Below are 19,536 nucleotides of genomic sequence, written 5' to 3'. Positions count from 1 at the left end.
AAGAAAACTTGGAGGATGCAGGGCACCAGGAGTGGAGTGGTGTTTGACAGGACTGTGAACTCACTTCTAGTACAGTGGTACCTCCGGTTGTGGTTGGGATCTGTTCCAGAGCTCTGGTTGGATCCCAAGGTTTCCGCAGCCGGAGGTGCCTGCTCTGCGGATGTGTGCGGCACAATAGAGCGTTTCTGCACATACACACAGCACGGTAGAGCGCTTCTGCGCATGTGTGTGTGGCGAAACCCGGAAAAATACTTCCGAGTTTTCCACGTGCGTATTCCAAAGGATACGTAACAAGACGTGCACGTAAGTAGAGATACCACTGTATTGAAAACAATTTTCTGAGTTCAGTTTTGCTTAGAGTAAGGTTACCAAACATCCCCGTTTCCCGGGGACAGTCCCTGGATTTACAAATCAGTCCCCTGACAAAATCCTATCATTCCTATTGAAGTTGAAAAGTGTCCCCGGATTCATTGAAAAAAATCTGGTAACCTTAGCTTAGAGGCACCTTGTTCCTTAATGCTGAGAATACTGTTTTATCCCTTTTACACCTGTTTCTGGTTAGTTTATCCTGGGGTTCTAGTAAAACGTAGAAGATCCTGCCAGTGTGCCCACCTCTGCTTAAGAGGATGGGGAAAGAGATGGTGATATATGCCAATTTAATACAGCTGTGGATTAGATGATGAAGAATATTTTGCACAATTCCAGCTCCCTTTAAGTGTCATTCTTGTATATCCAAACTGTTTTGCAATGGAAATCATTCTTATTCTGGACTCCCTTTGTGCTAGGACACACTTCTCAAATTCTCATATGCCATTCAGGCACGGAACTGGTTAGGGAACTTGTTGTGAAAGTGGTGATTAATTTGATATGAATAACTTTATTTGTCATTCTGAATTTCACTTGAATATCCTGCTACAACATAGGTGAGCTTACAAAAACTGGTATGCAGTATTATTCAAGTTGTTTTCTCCAGTTCTAAGGATTTCATTTAGGATTTCATTTGCAAATAGATAGTAGAGTTCTAATGCTATTGCTAGATGACTTTTAAACTTAATTTTTTTAAACTATTTAGTACAATAGACATACTTCAATTTCACCATCAAATAATGTGTTTCTGTGCTTCCTGTTCCTTCTTTTTAAAATAATATAGTTATGTAGACTTTTTTAGCCACCGGGCCAAAAAACAACAAATAATAGTATCTTGAAATAGCACCAAGATTTCAAAAAGCAAATAAAATGACATTTTTAGCTCTTTTAAAGATTCATTCTCCTTGGCGAATTTTCTTTGTACATGCTCCTTTTCTTTCACTGTTTTTGGAAACAGTTTTCTTAGCATTCAGGCTGTACACACAGCAGGGCACACTACTGAGCTTTCTTTCCTGCTGTGTGTAGAACATTTTAATGTGGGACAGAGACTGAAGACAAGAATCTCTGTCCTTTTTCATACTGAACTGAGTAGGACCTACTTATGTAGCCATTTATATAACCAGAATCCAGTAAATTTTCCCGTGTGCTGGCAAGAGGGGAAGGAAATTGCGTAAGCCTGAGATGTATCTCTGCCTTGGCATATGTACAAGCTAGACATCAAAGATTTGTGTAAACTTGTCTGAATATTAAATGCAAATTTAAAAAATAAATAGGCTTTGATTTTACTTGAATGCTTAAGTTACATGCTTCAGTATTTGATAATCTATTTTTGTTAAGATTCACATCAAGCTGTTCATTTGCCTATGTCTTGTAAGCTAAATGAGCACATAGCGGGTTTTGCAAAATACTAAAAGGCCTAGAGATTGCAAAATTATTTCATATAGGTTTTGCTCTGCAGGTTGTACTCTGAAATTAGTTTATAAATGTTTCAGAGGATTTATAGACGTATGGACAAAGTTCATGTATAGAAAACTGCAGTGAAGATGAGCCATTATTAAGCAGAAGGATGTTTTAAAGTTGAGAATCAATCACAGAGCGTCTACAGTTCTGGTCTGGAAAATATGTGTCTGCCCATGGAAATGCATTTATTTTGCTTTTCCATGAATAAACCTTTCAAAATGCAGGATTGTAAATTTGTAGCTTAAATATTCTTTAAGTATGTATATAATGTATATTTAAAATACACTCTTGGACTTGAAAAAGCTCTGTGGTGTCTACTTTTGGTGGAGACAGAAAAATTAATTAAAATGTTTTTTAAATGTCTCATGTTTGTCACTATTTTTTTATTATCTAGGATGCCAGCATTACTCCCAGCTATTTAAAATGAATCCAGCTATATATATTTTACACACATACATCAGAGAAATCATAGTGCTCATAATATGGCAGGATTTCCATTTTTTGTTCTACTTGCACTGAAACAGCTTTTCGCTACGCTAATTTTGAATTTCAAAACCAATTGCTTAATAATTGAATATATTATTAAGAGCCTACGCAAGTGTTTTATCTGTAGATTCATGTTAATGTTTTATTGAACAAAGAGCACTATTCCATATTGGAAGGTTTTCCCACCCTTTCTTTTTCTGTATTTTTCTTTAGCAGGACAGATTTGTTCTTTCTGGTATTCAGGTAAAGATACTATATGTAAAAGAAAGTCCAATACAGCATTTATAAGTTGTGGAATGAAAGGTATGCTTGCTCTAGTTCCTTCAGGAAGAATAGCAGACTACTTTCCATGTATCGGACAGCTATATACATACTGTTTCCATTTCCAAATCAAAATATTTCTCCTTCAGTTGGTGCCTTGGCAGTGGTGAGGAACCTTTTTCAGTCTCATAGGCTGCATGCCAGTGGTGGGTGGGACCAGAAGCAGAAGTAGAGGAGCAATGAATGTGACTTTTACCTTCACACAGAGGTTTCTATATATACACATCCACCTCCTCCCCACATACGTAACTCTTCTTCATCCAAGCAAGCAAGAGGCACCACAGCTGAATGGCTTATTCCAGCAAGGAAGAAACATTCAAAGGTGGGAGCAGGGCAGGCAGGTGAGGGTGTGTGGCCTGAGCAGAGTCCCCTAGGTTTGAGATCCCCAGCGCCTATCTTAGAGAGTACTTGCACGCTGGAAAAAGTACTTTTAGTGAGGTAGTTAAATAGTTGTGTCAGGCATTTTGATCCTGAGCTATGCTTTTTATTGCTAGGCATAATCACAGGCATTCACTACATCAGCAGAAGTCATAGCTTGCACAGATAAGACGCTTTGTACTTCTGATGATGGCAGATGCTTGTAAGTCTGTCTGGATAAATGAATTGCTACAAACTATGAGCAACACAAAATTATTGACAATCAGAGGCTAGTGGATATCTGTCTACAATATCTGCATGGATTGGGCCAGGGACCTTGTGATGTCGAACAGCACGGGGTTTGGGACAGAACCCTGCGGCAGCCCACTTGTAACTTCTTTCCAGGATGACAAGGAACCATTGGAGAACATTCTTTGGGTTTGATCAGTCAACCAGTTACAAATGCACCAATAATAACACTGCCTGACGTGGGTGGCGCTGTGGGTTAAACCACAGAGCCTAGGACTTGCCGATCAGAAGGTCGGCAGTTTGAATCCCCGTGACGGGGTGAGCTCCCGTTGCTCGGTCCTTGCTCCTGCCAACCTAGCAGTTCGAAAGCACCTCAAAGTGCAAGTAGATAAATAGGTACCGCTCCAGCGGGAAGGTAAACGGCTTCTGGTTCGCTAGAAGCGGCTTAGTCATGCTGGCCACGTGACCCGGAAGCTGTACGCCGGCTTCCTCGGCCAATAAAGCGAGATGAGAGTTGGTCACGACTGGACCTAATGGTCAGGGGTCCCTTTACCTTTACCTTTTACACAAGAATATCATGAGGGACTTCGTTGAAAGCCTTACTGAAGTTAAGATTTATCACACCCACAGCAATCCCCTGATCCATTAAGAAATAAGATAAGTTTGGCATGACTTGTTTTTGAGAAACCCGTGCTGACTCTTAGTAATCACAGCATCCTTTTCTAATTGCTTACATACCGACAATTCCACTAATTGATTATGTGTTTTGATATGAACAGCTTTCTCCAACTCTGTATCGTTATAGACAAAAAAGCATTGCCCTAACATTCCTAGCTGCATATGCTGCATATTGTTAAGAGAAGCTGGTAAAGTGGAACATTATTAAATTTTTATATATATATATATATATATATATATATATATATATATATTTGTATGATGTATTGGTAAAGTTCACAAAAGGATTTTAATTCTGAAACTAAATGTTCTGTGTGTCTGGATTTATAGCTGATATGACATAAAAACATGTTGGTGTAAGGGTGTTGCCAGTTAAAATATTCAGCTGTTACAACATTTCCAGACTGGCATCCAATTTTAGTACACCCAGAAAATAATTATGCAAATAGGAGTACTTGACCATATTTTGGATGTGGTGTGCTCGGTGGATATTTTTTTGCATGCATTTGTCTTGGTATGGAAACTTGAAATATTATTGCTATCATTTGAAAGAGACTATGACATAATGCTTGACCGCCAGCCTCCAAACCAGGTTGGGGAATAGCGGGGTGGCGGCGCTCCGCCTCCCCACTGTCCCCCGAGCTTGTGGGGCTGCCCGATATCTGCACAAAGCCCGGGGCGCACTGTGCAGCGAGCCCCAGGCTTCGGGATGCAGGCTGCTATCCGCAAGCCTGGGGAGCCCAACGGGAACTCCCGCGGAGCTCCCAAGGCTTGCGGATAGCTTCCTGAAGCCTGGAGAACGAGAGGGGTCCGTGCGCCCCGACCCCTCTCACTCTCCAGGCTTCAGCGAAAGCCTGCATTCTCCCCATAGGACGCACACACATTTCCCCTTCATTTTTGGAGGGGAAAAAGTGCGTCCTATAGGGCGAAAAATATAGTATTTAATTCATTTGCTGGCCTTTTGTACCTTTTGGTTAAGAAGAAATTTAATGTTTCTAAACTTGCAAATTTACCTTGTCAACTTGTCAATTTTAAGATTTCTGTATTATGAGTCACAAAATGATGACCATAGTAGGGGTTTTTGTAGCTGTGCCATTATTACAAAATGTATCAGATCTGAAAAAAATATTGTATATGTTTGTGTTTAGTTCCAGTTAGCGTAAAATTTTTCATATCTTCTCACAGTAATGGAACCTTTGCAAGGGCCATTTTAGGGTGCAGATATTATTTCCTTACATTGTACCACCTCTATTGTTTGATAGCATTGCTAGCTGGAACAAAAGCATGAGCTTTACAGCTAGCAGTTTCTAGAGAGGTACACAGTAAGCTAGGATGCCACCCATCAAATGGTTTACCAAATTAATTAGTTCAAATTGAAGTACAAATTGCAGTGTTCAAATATCCCCAGGTGCCAGGCACGTTTTGTGTCTGGCGCAGGTCCAGTTGCAGGTCCACGTGAAGATCTCTGGATGCCAGGTTGGAGACTGATATCTCCATCTGGCTGGCCCCTCTCCAGCTTTCTTGAGCAGATAATCAGAAGAGCTTATTTACTGCATCTCAGACCCAGGGCCATGCCCTACTATGTGGCCAGGCTGCCTGGGAAGTTCATGATTATCATTGGCACACATCATCTTAATATCACATGGTCTTTACCTCTGACCTATTCTTTCTCTGTCTTCCAAAACTTTTAGAAGACAGCTAAAAGTTGGGTTGTTTTTAACGTTTGATGTTTTATTATGTTTTTTTGTTTTGGAAGCCACCCAGAGTGGCTGGGGCAACCCAGCCAGATGGGTGGGTTGTTGTTGTTGTTGTATCATCCACCCCCCTTTTCTTCAAAGAGTACCTGGCTTACCCCACTCCTTAATTAATCCCTACAATGATTCTGTATGGTAGGTTAAGAGGCTGTGGCTGGCCCAAGGTCACCAGGTGAGCTTCATGATTGAGTGGCAAGTTGAACCCGGATCTCTCAGGTCCCAATCCAATGCCCTAATCACTATACCACATTGGCTTCTGCTATAGAGGAGCTATATAAATTAAGTAGGCAGTTTTACATAGTTACTGGAAGGAGTTTTCTGTAGGTTGAGGACTCTCAGTAAAATACTTCTATGTGGACTTATGCTATAGAGATTTAAGTTCTTTCATTTATCATTCTTCTGGCAATGTATAGCTCACAAAAAAATGCCAACAAGCAGCTGATGTCTAAGGACAAATTTTGCTTGTTGGTAATCACAATTGAAGAGAGTTCCTGGTACTGATACTATTTAAAATACAAACATAGGAAGCTGATATACTGACTAAACATTTCTGAAGTTTGGAAACTACAAGGGAAATAATCAGAGGAAACGGAAATGTCTATTTTAAGCTTAATGATACTTGGATTGAGGGGGAAGAGTAGAGCTGGCGGTGGGGGAACAGAATGGAACTGTGGCTAATATTGGATCCTATGAAAATAACCTCTCTGTAGAAGTATTATAAATTACCACTTAGAATAATAGAATCATAGAATTGTAAGGTTCAAAGGGATCACCAGGGTCATCTAGCCCAATTCCCTGCAAAGGAAGAATCTTTTGCCCAACATGGGGCTCAGACCCACAATCTAGAGGTTAAGAGTCTCATGCCCTATTGACTGAGCTGTATTGATCTCCCTAGCTTAGGTTTTTCAGTGGATTTCATATTCAGCAATGTTCTCTATGATAATGTAAATACATAATTGTGATGGTATAATTTGTTGAGGAATGTAGCTCCTAGTGGCTGACAACATTTTCATATATATTAAGAATAATAATGTAGAATGCTGGAAAAGTAAACCTTTTTTTCCTCACAAGGTGCCAATGGAGAAAAGTAGATGAATTTCTTTTTCTTTTTCTCCTTTAAAAAAAGCAATATTAAAGTTTTGAGCCCAGATAATACCTGCTCCCCATTTCAGAAGCCAGAAGTGGGTTCACTAGGATTTCCAAAGGATGAGATTCTTGAGCCCACAGGATGAGATTCTTGAGCTTTGCAAATTACAAGATTTACTAGCCCACATTTTTTAAAATGAACCCAGTGCTACTGCATATCATCTGTGGACCAATTATTAACTTGTATGAGATGACTATTTTCAGGCTGACTGAGCAGCAGAAGCTGAATATTTTATTGAAACAAAAAATTGCAGAGAGGCTTCTTTTTCATAGTTAATACAGGTTTTAGAATTCAACTTTTAATGGTGCAGAACTAAGATTACTTTTATATAGATTTATTTTAAGCACTAGAACACAATTTGCCCAAGGTTAGAGATTTTGAAGTTCCATTGATTTTAGTGGGAAAGGTAAGAACATGTAACTTCTCTTTTAATTTTGAACTTTAAAACATTTAATTTTGGTTGGATTATGTATTCAGTATATAGAAAATAAACTAAAAATCATTGTTTAGCTAATGTCAGAATAAAACCAGAGTGGTAACAGTTAAGATGTTTGCAAGTGTACATTTAAATATATATATATATATATATATATATATATATATATATATATTTGCATCCATAGCTAGTAAAACTTGAATCTTTAGAATCTAGAAAGAGGTAACTAACTAGTGTTGCTCACTAGTCAAGTTGTTAAGATGTGTGCATTGTTATATTTAAAATAGTGGATGATTTATAGTCCTGTTGTTTATCACAGATAGTTAACTTTATTTGTGGAATAACTGTATGTGATGCTTGTTACCAAAACATTAGAGAATTCAAACATTGTCTGCAATATTGTCAAAAGTTATTAATACTGAAGTAGTCCTGTTCTGCCCTACTTACATAAATTGGAATTCTTATAGAGATATACATTGTTAGTTTTGTTTAATACTTGCCTACACAAGAACATTTACAACTGTGTTAAAAATGAAAGGAAAATAGGCTTTGTGTCAAGTGGAATGTACGTTAATTTCATACAGCATGCAACATAAATAGCTGCCTTTTTTCAGCTGGCAGGTTTTATGGTAGGCACATTCAGTAAAGCAGCTAGTTGGAGACCAACAAATGTGCACTAGTTCTATTCCTGAATGTGCCTAGATATATATGTGACTTACATGGTGGGTGTTGTAAGTTGATGGTGTTGATTGAGAACAGTGGAGATCCATAACAAGCCATTAACAAGGATTGAGACAATAAGCCATAGGTGCTTCCCTTATGTGTTTAGCATTTGTATGATCCTACTTTGGAAGGAAGGTGGAATAATGTGTACAGGTGGAACAATGCATATTTATGTGGTAACAGCTGGCCGGATTCTTTGAAAAACAATATTGTGCCCATAACAGAGGCATAGCTTGACTCTGGCTTTCCCCTTAAGTCTGGAATGTATTGGAATGTATTGCCAGACAGGCTGTAGTTGCAAAGGTGAAGGAAGTTCTAATAGTGCCTCCAGCACTGAAATGTTACTTTAAAAAAAAGCACAGTAAGCAGCTCTTCTTGTGAATAACTTTACTCCTTGTTTCCCTCTTCTGATAGTGTAGCTGCCAAGTTCACAAAAGAGAATATTTCAAAAATGTCAGACAAAGACTTATAAAATCAGAAGCCTAACATTGTGTCATTGTGATTTATGCATACCTTTATATGGACAGTAAATGTTCTGCAACCAATAATTCATAATATAAAAATACAAATGCTGTTGGGGAATTTGCTTATTAAATATTTGAGCTAGTATGTAACCTATACTTAATAACAGAAAAGTTTTGCCTTTTAGTTCTTCCAGAAGCAAATGTAGTGTTAATAGTGATGCAACTTCAGTCTGACATTTTTTTTTAAAAGATAGGTGTATTCTTTTCTCCCATTTGTGTATTTTATTAGTGAAGACATGTCAAAAACTGTTGCCTTTCTTGGCACTATCAAGAGATAATCTTGATAAACAGCCTGCACGCGCTTGTCACTTTGGAGCCTCTTAATTAAACACTTCTCAAAATACTTCTTAAAACTGATGTAGCAAATCTTTTGTCTGTCTGGGTATCTGTGTGCAAGAGAGATCTGCAAGTTGCTTCATTAGCTCACAATGGCATCTCTGCACAGGGCCAATTATTCCCTCAATGAGAGCGAGCATTTGTGGTGAGTCTGCTGACTTGGTAATTTAAAATAAGAGTTGAGTTGCTAGTCTTTGGTTAAAGGATTTTCCATGCAGATTCTGCAGTATCCTTTAGGCTTTTCTTGCTGCTCAGCTGGAATGCTAAGCAGTGTGGTGAAGGCTGGCTGTGTCTGAATGCGATACGAAACCAGGGACGGAGAACTTGTGACTCTTCAGGTGTTACTGGGCTCTCAAATTTCATTAGACTCATCCCCATGCCCAGTAGACAGAGATGACTGGGACTGTAGCCAGCAACTTATGGAAGGTGACAGGTTTTCCATCCCTGTGCTAAACCTATAGTTCAGCATGATCTGCATGAGCCTCACCTGATCTCATTGTCCCCTGTTCTCCTCTGCAGAGGGTGGTTTGAGTGCTTTTGCTCCTGTTTTTGCCTAACCACAGCTTATCACCCAATTTAACACGCTGTAGTTAACTTTAATTATTTTTTAAAAAAATCAATTTGAAATCATGGTTTTAAATTTAATATTAACACAGTGAACAGAGAGCTGACTGGAGGAAAGAAAGAGTCTTATCAGGTCAGTCAGTCAAGTATTGAGTAGGGTAGAGATGTAGTGAGTGACTTGCAAAATAATACAAGAGCAGAAATCTAATCCATAGTGAAGTCCTGGCAAAGCCATAAAAGACCTATTGGGTTTCTTTGACGTTTGAACCAAACAGTACACAGACACCCCACACATCTGGGGTAGAATTAGGCAGTATTCCTTGCAGCCATGAGTGCTGGTGAATCCCAGACATTCCCGAGTTAGTGAGAAAACATGATTGGGAAGTTGGAAACAAAATTCTGTCAAATCAATTACCATAACGCAGGAAAGACTCTCCTCCTGAAGAGAGGGGAGTGGTTGTAGGCGGGAGCCCGAGCCCCGCCTCTAGCAGGGGGCGTTAGCCCCCTGCCTCCCACTCACCTGGCTGGCGCCCACGCCCATCGGCAGGCACCCAATCAGGTGCCTCCGAGGGGCGTGTACAGCAGCCTTAATACTGCGGTGCCAGCCCCTCCTCAGCCTCACTCTTCGTCGACCCGTCGCAATTCACCCACCCTCCACTCCCTTTGAGCTCAGGGTCTTAGTTTTCCTTGGCCTTGCTATGGACCTTAGGTTGGTCGCCCTGGTTGTCCGGGGGGCCTGGTAGGAATTTTTCCATTTGGCATTAGGCTTTTTGGTTTTTTCGCCTACCTCATAGCAATCGTCACAACTTTCGTGGTATTGGTGGGTAGGTTAGGCATTGGAATAATGTGTTGTGGTGTGTCGAAGGGCTAGGTGTGGCCATCGCCTATGCCTTCAATTTTTGGGTATTCTGTTAAAGGAATCTGGCGGTCGTGTATTCAGTCCGATGCCTGCTTGGCGGGAGGCCATGGCACGACCCTCGGTGACATCAGGGGAGAGCCTATAGTTGGATTAGCATCAACAGGCTCCACCTACTGGTGAATAAACCCCCCTTGTTTCAGACTCACCCCTCTCTGAGGGGGTGGAGTCAGCTGACGTAATCCAATGCCTAAGCCAATACCTTTTCACTTGCTGTAATCAATAAAGTTGTGGCCTTTTCTTGCCCATTAACCTTATATCACGTGTCCTTGTGTATTCATTCCACTGTGGGGGGGGGATCGGGTCCTCGAACCACAACTTTAAAATGCTGTAATTCTTTCTTGTGGACAGTAGGTTCAGGAAAGATTTCTCACTTAGAAAGGAAGAGCTGAAATCATTGTTTAGAGCAGGAATGGGGAACCTGTGAGCACCCAGCATGTGGCAGGTTGCTGGTTCCCCCATCCCTGATGTAAAGCAACAGAGACTTGTATCATGACAAATAAACCAATATTCCTACCTTTGTTGTAATTGTCAGGGTGGAAGGGATGCTTGCTAATTCTCCCCAAGCCTTTGACAATGTATGTCAGTCAATTTTAAGTATGAAAATATGCAATTGGAAATGTTCTTTCTGTTTTTTACTAGAAAAGTAAAAAGTTTCTAGTTGTTAGATATGTCTTCTATTAGCTTGAAACTAAAACTTGCAAGCATTTTCTGCAAAAATGTATGCTGTGAAAATGCTTGAACAACTTGATGAATCATATCTGTCCACAGCCATTGTTACAAATATAACTGCATGTAAAGGCTCAAGTTGATGTATGTTGTAGGTTTTGATGATGTGAAATTAGGGTATTTTACAAATGACTGCATTTGTTATAAAAAAAAATTAATGTCAGTAAATGTTTCACTTCTAGATTTTAAAAGAAAACAAACTCACTTTCTTGTGCATTGATATTTCTAAAACAAAAAACAAACCATATACTAGGCTCAATTTGTAATAGCAATGAATTTCAATACAGTCCTTTTTGTTAGAGGAGAAACCTGTAGGGCTACATACCACAATAATTAAACTGTTAAGCTTAGAATGCAAAAAGAAAATCTTGCCTCTCTTGTTCTACAAGATATCTTCCAATATCCACCTCTTGAAATAGTATGTGCTTCATCCAACCAGTACTAACTTCAGTTTTCAAAGTCTTGGTGCAGGAATGGGGAACCTGTGGCTTTCCTGATGTTGCTGGACAACATCTCCCATTATTCTCATCTTTTGGCCAAGTTGGTTGTGACTGATGAAACCTGCATTCCAACACCAACAGGAGATGCACAGGTTCCCCATCCTTGCTCTCTAAGGCTTTCCCCAAATTATAACTTCCATAGGCAACTGTAGTGTCACTTGGCTGAACGCTTCACTTTGAACCCATTTCCATTTTTCATGCTATTTATAGGATTACAAAGCCATTGACATTTGCTGACTGTGTTGGCGATGAACTGCCTTTAGGATGGGAAACTGTTTACGATCAACAGATTGGTGTTTATTACATGGACCATATCAATCGTAAGTAAAAGGATTTTTTTAAAAAAATGCCTTGGAACTAATGCGGTTAATATTTTTAATTCACCCATAAGCCTAAATGAATGCACATAAGTAATTTCTATAGAAATGTGTTTAGGAGCCACGTGTTGGGTAAGGCTAAAACATAATGAAACAGTTCTGACAACATGAAATATGTTAATGGCTCCCATGAGCTCAGGTTATCTTCGTGTAATTTGATGTAAAGTTTCTGAGATATAAGGCAGCTGCATTTGACAGAGGTATGGCAGTGAAATAAGATGGACAACCTTTATAAACACAACTGCTTGGATCTTCTTTCATGGCTCAGCATAATTCGTTTCTTCTGCAGTTATTTGAAAAGAAGAGTGGATGTTTCTGACCTCTTGCAAACTTGCTAGAGAAGGTGCAAGGAAGAGGCTCATGCACATAATGCTAAACGGTGGTTTTTCGTTGCATCCAAATCAGGCAGTTGAAGGCTAGACTACATATTTTAGAAATAACTGTCTTCAAATTAGAAGTCAGTATAGATGTGGAGGCCTGCCAGTTTTGTAGGTTGCAAATTGGTGTGTTAGTATGATGATTATGTATTTTGCCACTTTACAAATCTGAACACCTTTTTCCCCCTCGTCAGAACTCACACAGATTGAGGACCCAAGAGAGCAGTGGAGAAGAGAGCAGGAGCGCATGTTGAAGGAATATTTAATTGTTGCCCAGGAAGCACTTAATGCCAAAAAAGAAATCTACCAAATTAAGCAGCAGCGTTTTGAGCTAGCACAAGAAGAATATCAGCAGCTGCATAAAATGTGTGAGGATGACAGTCGCTCTTATGCCAGCTGTAAGTTTACCTTTAATCTCCAAATGGTTCATATTTGAATGTTTTGAGTGATACTTTAAATGTTTTGTGGTTTGTATTTGTATTATTGTATGTTCTTAACCAGGGGTCAGCAAACTTTTTCAGCTGGGGGCCGGTCCACTGTCCCTCAGACCTTGTGGGGGGCAGGACTATATTTTGAAAAAAATAATGAACGAATTCCTATGTCCCACAAATAACCCAGAGATGCATTTTAAATAAAAGGACACATTCCACTCATGTAAAAACATGCTGATTCCCAGACCATCCGCAGGCCGGATTTAGAAGGTGACTGGGCCGGATTCGGTCCCCGGGCCTTAGGTTGCCTACCATGGGTAAAAAGTTTGCTGACCCCTGTATTAACAATCCAGGTTTCCCTTTGCAGGGAAGGGCAGGATCCAAAAGTAAAAATACAATAAAAAATTGTAACAGGAAACTAATAATTTTGTTTCCATTCAGAATCTTCAAAAATTAAGGGCCTAACTCGATTCTGTGTAAAGATATGTGGAACGATATCTAGCGGGTTTTTTGTTTTTTAAAAAAAGAAAAGCTGCTTTAGAAGGCTACTATTGGGAACATTTGCTTTTATTAGTATTGCCTTTAATAATTCATTGATTTATTATTTTCTGAAAGCTGTCTTAGTCAAGCCAGTTTTACACTTTGCAGGCTAAGTTGAAGTTTCTGAGCTTTATTAAGAAACCATCTTACATGTGGAAAATTTGAGAAACATGATATAATGCTGTTATTTATTCATCCTGTCTGTGGAATTCAGAATATGGTGGCGCTATTTAAATTATAAATGGTTTGGATCAAAAGCAGTCAAGTCATGTTACGTACCATTAAATAATGTGAAAAGTTAGCAATACCTAACTTAACTATCATTGATTCAATAGGCACTAAGTGCAACTAACTTGCTCCAGTTCCAATCCAGTGATAAATTTGCATCATGCAACTTTGTGTGGCATGAAAAGCTTGATTTATATATTGTTGAGGCAGGGAATATATGCACAACAAATTGTTTATATCTTCAGTGTGGCTTTCTGTTTTTATTTGGTTTAATACCAGCCCTCCAAATATGGCATTGCAACTTTTTCTCTAAACTCTAGGGATTTTAAATATCAGGTAGTGCTCTGTTGGGTGAGTGCTGTTAAGCTAAAAACCAACTACAGTGGTACCTCAGGTTAAGTACTTTATTCGTTCCGGAGGTCCGTTCTTAACCTGAAACTGTTCTTAACCTGAAGCACTACTTTAGCTAATGGGGCCTCCTGCTGTCACCGTGCCGCCGGAGCACGATTTCTGTTCTCATCCTGAAGCAAAGTTCTTAACCCGAGGTACTATTTCTGGGTTAGCGGAGTCTGTAACTTGAAGCGTATGTAACCTGAAGCGCATGTAACCCGAGGTACCACTGTAGTATGTTTTGATCTCCCACTTGTGTATCTGTGAATTAGGGCATCAGAGTATTTAATAAAGAGAAAACTTACATTACAAGTTAAAACTTCAAATGTGCTGGCAAACAGCATTTTATCCAGGATCTAAAAGGAATTCAAGTTTCACACTAGGGATGTGATCCAGAGGGTCCTTTTGTATGTGTGATGGCTGTGCAGGGTATGAGTATTCTGCTTGGTGAAAATTAAAAGAGAAAATCCCACACATTTAAAGCAGCTCAGTGATCAGTATTATTTTCATTTTAAATTATCACTCATGGCACACACCTTTTGAAAAAATCTAACAAAACTTCTATAATTCTTTAACAAAGGTTTAAAACTTCGTGCACTACGCATCTCTTGTGTACATGGCACCAAGCATGTCAGAAATAGAATCAGGAAAAACAATTTAGTTGTAATTGATGCTTTACAGTATGAGTCATTCTGTTTTTATAAAAAATTTTTTCCATAGTTTTCAAAACTGACAGAAATTTCAAAAAGCTTGATTTTCTTTAGCTATTGAAGCTTACAAATACATATTTTAATGTTTGCTTGGCATAAATATTAGAGAACCAAGGCCTGTATTTTTCTTCATTAATTTGATTCTTGAGCCCAGAAAAATACATTGCTTGTAACAGAAAGGTTTAAACAGAAACGGCTTCCTTGCTTTTCTTAAAATATGTGTATTTCAGATGTGTAAAATGCTAATTTACTTCTCACTTCTGAAAATGCTAATAGAGAAGGTGATTTTCCTTGACTGAATGTTACTTTAGTAAGCTGTTTAACATACATATGCCTTTTTCAGAACCATGTACCATTGAATACAATATAGGCTTGCATTAATTTTATTTCTAAAGATTAAATTTTACTATTTGCACTGGAATACAGTAGTTGTGAAAAGCTTGCTATTTACCTTTTACCAATATGCCAAATGGCATTGGATAGAATCTTAAAAGCATTTAAAATACTTTCCTCTTTCATACATACTATAACAACTGTATTGGTTGTTTTGTTAGGTGGGACAGCGACAGTCCTTCCTGTTCTTAGTTGTATCTCATAGGGGAGATACATATTAATCAGTCTAAATCTTTAAATTAAATTTATAATTTGTACTATGAAAAACAAATGGCATACACTTGCCTCAGTATTTGATTTTGCAGGAACAGAAGTATTACAGTTCATCTAGCAACGAAGGTTTTTCAGGTAGAAGAACAGTCATAATGCATATAATCCAAATTATGTGTGCAGATATCAATGAGATAAAATAGTTTCCTTGGCCCATTTCTTTAACTGGCATGTGTAACTATGCTCCCTAGTTTGTTTGGGTGAGCCCAGGTTTAGTGTTAATCCAGGAGCAGTTCATATGGCTATTTAGGAGATGGATTTCATTACAAAGTGACTTCTTCCCTTAATATTCATGTGGTGAAGCTGCTATGTGTATTATTATTATTATTGTTATTGTTATTACTACTACTATTTGCACTGCCTACTTGTCCTATGTGATAAGGTGCCAACAATGTGAAAGTACCGTATCAAAATCATTTAAAACCTTTTGCAATAAAAGAATACAGTCATACCTCAGGTTGCGAACACTCCGGGTTACGTGTTTTCGGGTTACGGACCACGCCAAATCTGGAAGTACTGGAACGGGGTACTTCCGGGTTTCGGCGCACGCGCAGACGCACAAAACGAAGTCACGCGCATGCGCCGAAGCGCCGAATTGTGTCAAGCGCATGCACAGACGCGGCGCTGTGGGTTGCAAACGTGCCTCCCGCACGGATCACGTTTGCAAACTGAGGTATGACTGTATGGTGTTTCCTAAAAATATGTTCCAACACACGTCAAATGCCTTCATATGATAAAATTACAAGTACTGTGTCCTCTAAACTCAGAATGTTGGATCCAGCAACATACAAGCAACATTCCACCCCCCGCCCACTCCAGAATGGTTCCAATGGATTTCCTAACCTTTTGGAGTAGATTTTGAGAGGATGTTGCAGGGGAGAGGGAAGGGTTGGTTCCATTGTTCAAGTGGAATTCTTCTTTGTGAGTAGAATCCATAAGTTCTATCTGATAGTGCTGAACCAGTCATCAGAAACTACAGTGGTGCCCCGCAAGACGAATGCCTCGCAAGACGGAAAACTCGCTAGACGAAAGAGTTTTCCGTTTTGGAGGTGCCTCGCAAAACGAATCTGCTATGGGCTTGCTTCGCAAGACGAAAATGTCTTGCGAGTTCCTGGGTTTTTTTTTTCCTTTTCCCCCTCTTTTTCTAAGTCGCTAAGCCGCTTATCTGCTTATCTGATAAGCTAATAAGCTGCTAAAAGCCGCTAAAAGCCGCTAATAGCGCTAATCCGCTAATCCGTCAATGGGCTTGCTTCGCAAGACGAAAAAACCGCTAGACGAAGAGACTCCCAGAACGGATTCTTTTCGTCTTGCGAGGCACCACTGTAATTCAATTTATACCACTCAGTATAACAAAATCTCTTAACACAGCTTACATAAAAACAACCACACCATGTAAAATTTCCTATAAACAGAATAAAAACAAAACTATATAGCACAAATAAAGCTGAGCTGTGTACAAAACAGAATTGAAAAGCTAGTCATATACTGTACTTTATGAAGTTTGTCCAGAGTACTTTCAATGTGGTTTTGTTTTTTTAAGTGACACAGCACTCCTCACGAATCCCTATGGTGGGTTGTGGCAAATGACCACATTCTAGTATGCCTGTGATAAATTCTGCTCGTTATAAAAGTGCATACACAAAAACTACTATATATTACCAAAATATGAATTTAATGCAAGCAGAATGTAATTTACTGTCAGACTATAATAGAATTGTAGAGGGGGACTCTGAGGATCGACTAGTGCCTTAGACACAGTATTAAAGTACAATGGAAAAAAAATACGTACATATGCATATGTACAAGACATAATTGGTAAAAAAATACGTACATATGCAATGTACAAGACATAATTCATTTTGTTCAATCTGTATTACCAGAGGAAGAATATTAATCAAAAGGGGATATTACCATATGCCCATGGTATCTTTTGTGTTGGCAGTCAACATCAATTATTTGATGTCATGTATATACATTTATACATTTATATACATTGTATATACAGTGTCCTGTATTTATTGTATATAGGATGTTTTAGGTTAGTACTTTTGTATCCAGCAGACAATAAGAACTATGACCACAAAAGCAACAATTTTACATTTTTTTCATCCATGTCCCTAGCATTCAATTAAGCAGATTATTTTGGGGCAGGTAAAGAGAATGTATTTGAAAGTGTTGATCTTGAAAGCAAAACAAAACTTGTTGAAGAGAATTTTGTTAAATGGTTAATGGTAATTCACTAGGTTTCATTAAATGCAGTTTATAATAAATCTGTTGCCTCTAAACTGTTTTTTGCATAAAATAAATACAGGTCGCCCCTCGCACGTATAAGTTACAAAATTATTTGTTTTAAACTCTCCACTTCTTTCTAGGATAGACTAGAAGACTGCTTGTCCTGATTAATGGTATGCATTGGTATTAGTTGAACTGATTGATGTCTTCAGGTAGACTACTTGTTTCCACTTTAGCTACAGAGGAGTAAGTGGAACAAGTGAAGCATAAGATCTGGCTGTTAAACATTTAGTTAGCCTAGCATTTACAATGCACTTAATGAACTACTTCTAGTGTTTTGAAAATTAAGATATTTTCTGTTTGTTCAGCATTCTCTGGATTTTCAACCAATACCAAATACGACCCATGTCAGATTAAAGCAGAAATAGCAAGTAGGCGTGACAGAGTGAGTAACCCTTTTCTAATACTTCATGCTGAAAATAATCAGTGTCACCTCTTCTTCTTCACTCTATAAGCTTTCTTTGTGTTTTTGCATTTCAGCTTTGCCTTAGTGAAGTAATTATAGTGGAAAACTTGACTCCAGCTCCCTGCAACTACCCGAACTCTTTATTGTTTTAAAGGGTTATATGCTCTCTTAAAAAAAATGAAATCAGAATCATCACACCACAAATTCTATCTAAATTTTTAAAATCATGTTTATTGAGAGATATGTTTGTTAGCTGCCACTGTGAGTTACTTAATTCCAGCACACGTATATTAAAGTCGGATACCTTCATTGGTAGGGTAGGAGGGGCAATGGCTCAGTGATAGAGTGCATGCTTTTGTGCAGAAAGAAATCCCTAGTTCGGTCTGAAACACTGGAGAGCTGTTGCCGGTCAGCAGTAGAATTGCTGAATTGAGCAATGGTCTGATTTGGTATGAGGCAGCTTTGCATGTTCCTTATTGAGTTGTAATACCCTAGGGCAGTGATGGCCAAGCTTGGCCCTCCAGCTGTTTTGGGACTACAATTCCCATCATCCCTGACCACTGGTCCTGTTAGCTAGGGATGATGGGAGTTGTAGTCCCAAAACAGCTGGAGGGCCAAGTTTGGCCATCACTGCCGTAGGGGGCATTGGGATGGAGCAAAATGGAAGATGTTCTGGCTGCCATTAACAATATGATATGCTCCCATATTGGGCTGAGTTGAGTTGAGTAATGGAGGTAGTATATTGCATCTGAGCTTATACTTTAGGCTGCATGTAACTCTTTACAGTAAGCAATAAAATATAGATTGAAACTGACATGATATATCATAGCTATTCCAAAGCAATGTTAAGCACTACAAACATGTTCCTAAATTGCAAGTTCTTTTCATTCACCTATATTGAGAGAATGGTTATCAACTTTCCAAACATACTAGATAATGAAATATATCTTTGTAAAGGGTGGATGCATTTGAGTTAGCTATTTTTTATGTGGCCAGTCCTAAAAACAAAACTTAATCAGGGGTATTTGTTCTGTGTGTATACATAGAAAAAGTTAACTTTTTAAGAAGTCTTCCTGAGATCAGTTGGTGTTTTCCTAAGTTGTTTACTATTTATAGTGGTAAAATTATAGCAAAATAAACACATAGTTATAGACGTAGAAATTTCTTTAGTACAATGTAATAGACCATAACTTCTCCAATTATCTTGCCAATGACTTGCCCTGGCCTTCCCCATTTGTTCCATACTTAACAAGTTGTTTAATTGATATTTGCTTTTTTACTTTGACCAAACATGGTATCACTGCAGCTTAGTAGCTAGGACTGTGCACTGGATTTAGCCATAACCTGAACCCCAAACCAAATTGGGCTGATTCAGAGGGATCAAGGCTTGACCTGAGTTGGGCAGCTTGGAGGGGTTGTGACATCTGGTGGGAAGGCTGCAGACCCCATCAGGAATGCATTTGCAAATCAGCACCCTGCAGGATTGAACTCTCCATTCACTCAGCTCCTTCAGTTGTCCTGGGTGCAGGCAGTCCTTTGCAAGTGCCTTTCCTGCAGGATTGAATCTTCCTACTC

General features: G+C 38.9%; 1 protein-coding gene across 3 annotated transcripts in view; it reads left to right on the top strand.

Moving 5' to 3' along the window:
* The window catches only part of WWC3 (WWC family member 3), a 61,553-nt gene that overhangs the window by 8,044 nt on the left and 33,973 nt on the right, over positions 1-19,536 (top strand). For all 3 annotated transcript variants that reach the window (XM_081001294.1, XM_081001295.1, XM_081001293.1), the window contains exons 2-4: positions 11,758-11,867; positions 12,496-12,699; positions 17,864-17,940. In XM_081001294.1, the coding sequence (XP_080857420.1) occupies positions 11,758-11,867; positions 12,496-12,699; positions 17,864-17,940 (391 nt within the window). The remainder of the gene's footprint in view (positions 1-11,757; positions 11,868-12,495; positions 12,700-17,863; positions 17,941-19,536) is intronic.

The sequence above is a fragment of the Podarcis pityusensis genome, assembly GCF_964106645.2.
Source record: "Podarcis pityusensis genome assembly, chromosome: 4".
Taxonomy (NCBI): domain Eukaryota; kingdom Metazoa; phylum Chordata; class Lepidosauria; order Squamata; family Lacertidae; genus Podarcis; species Podarcis pityusensis.
The sequence above is the reverse complement of the archived record's forward strand: the minus strand, read 5'-3'. Positions and strand labels throughout refer to the sequence as shown.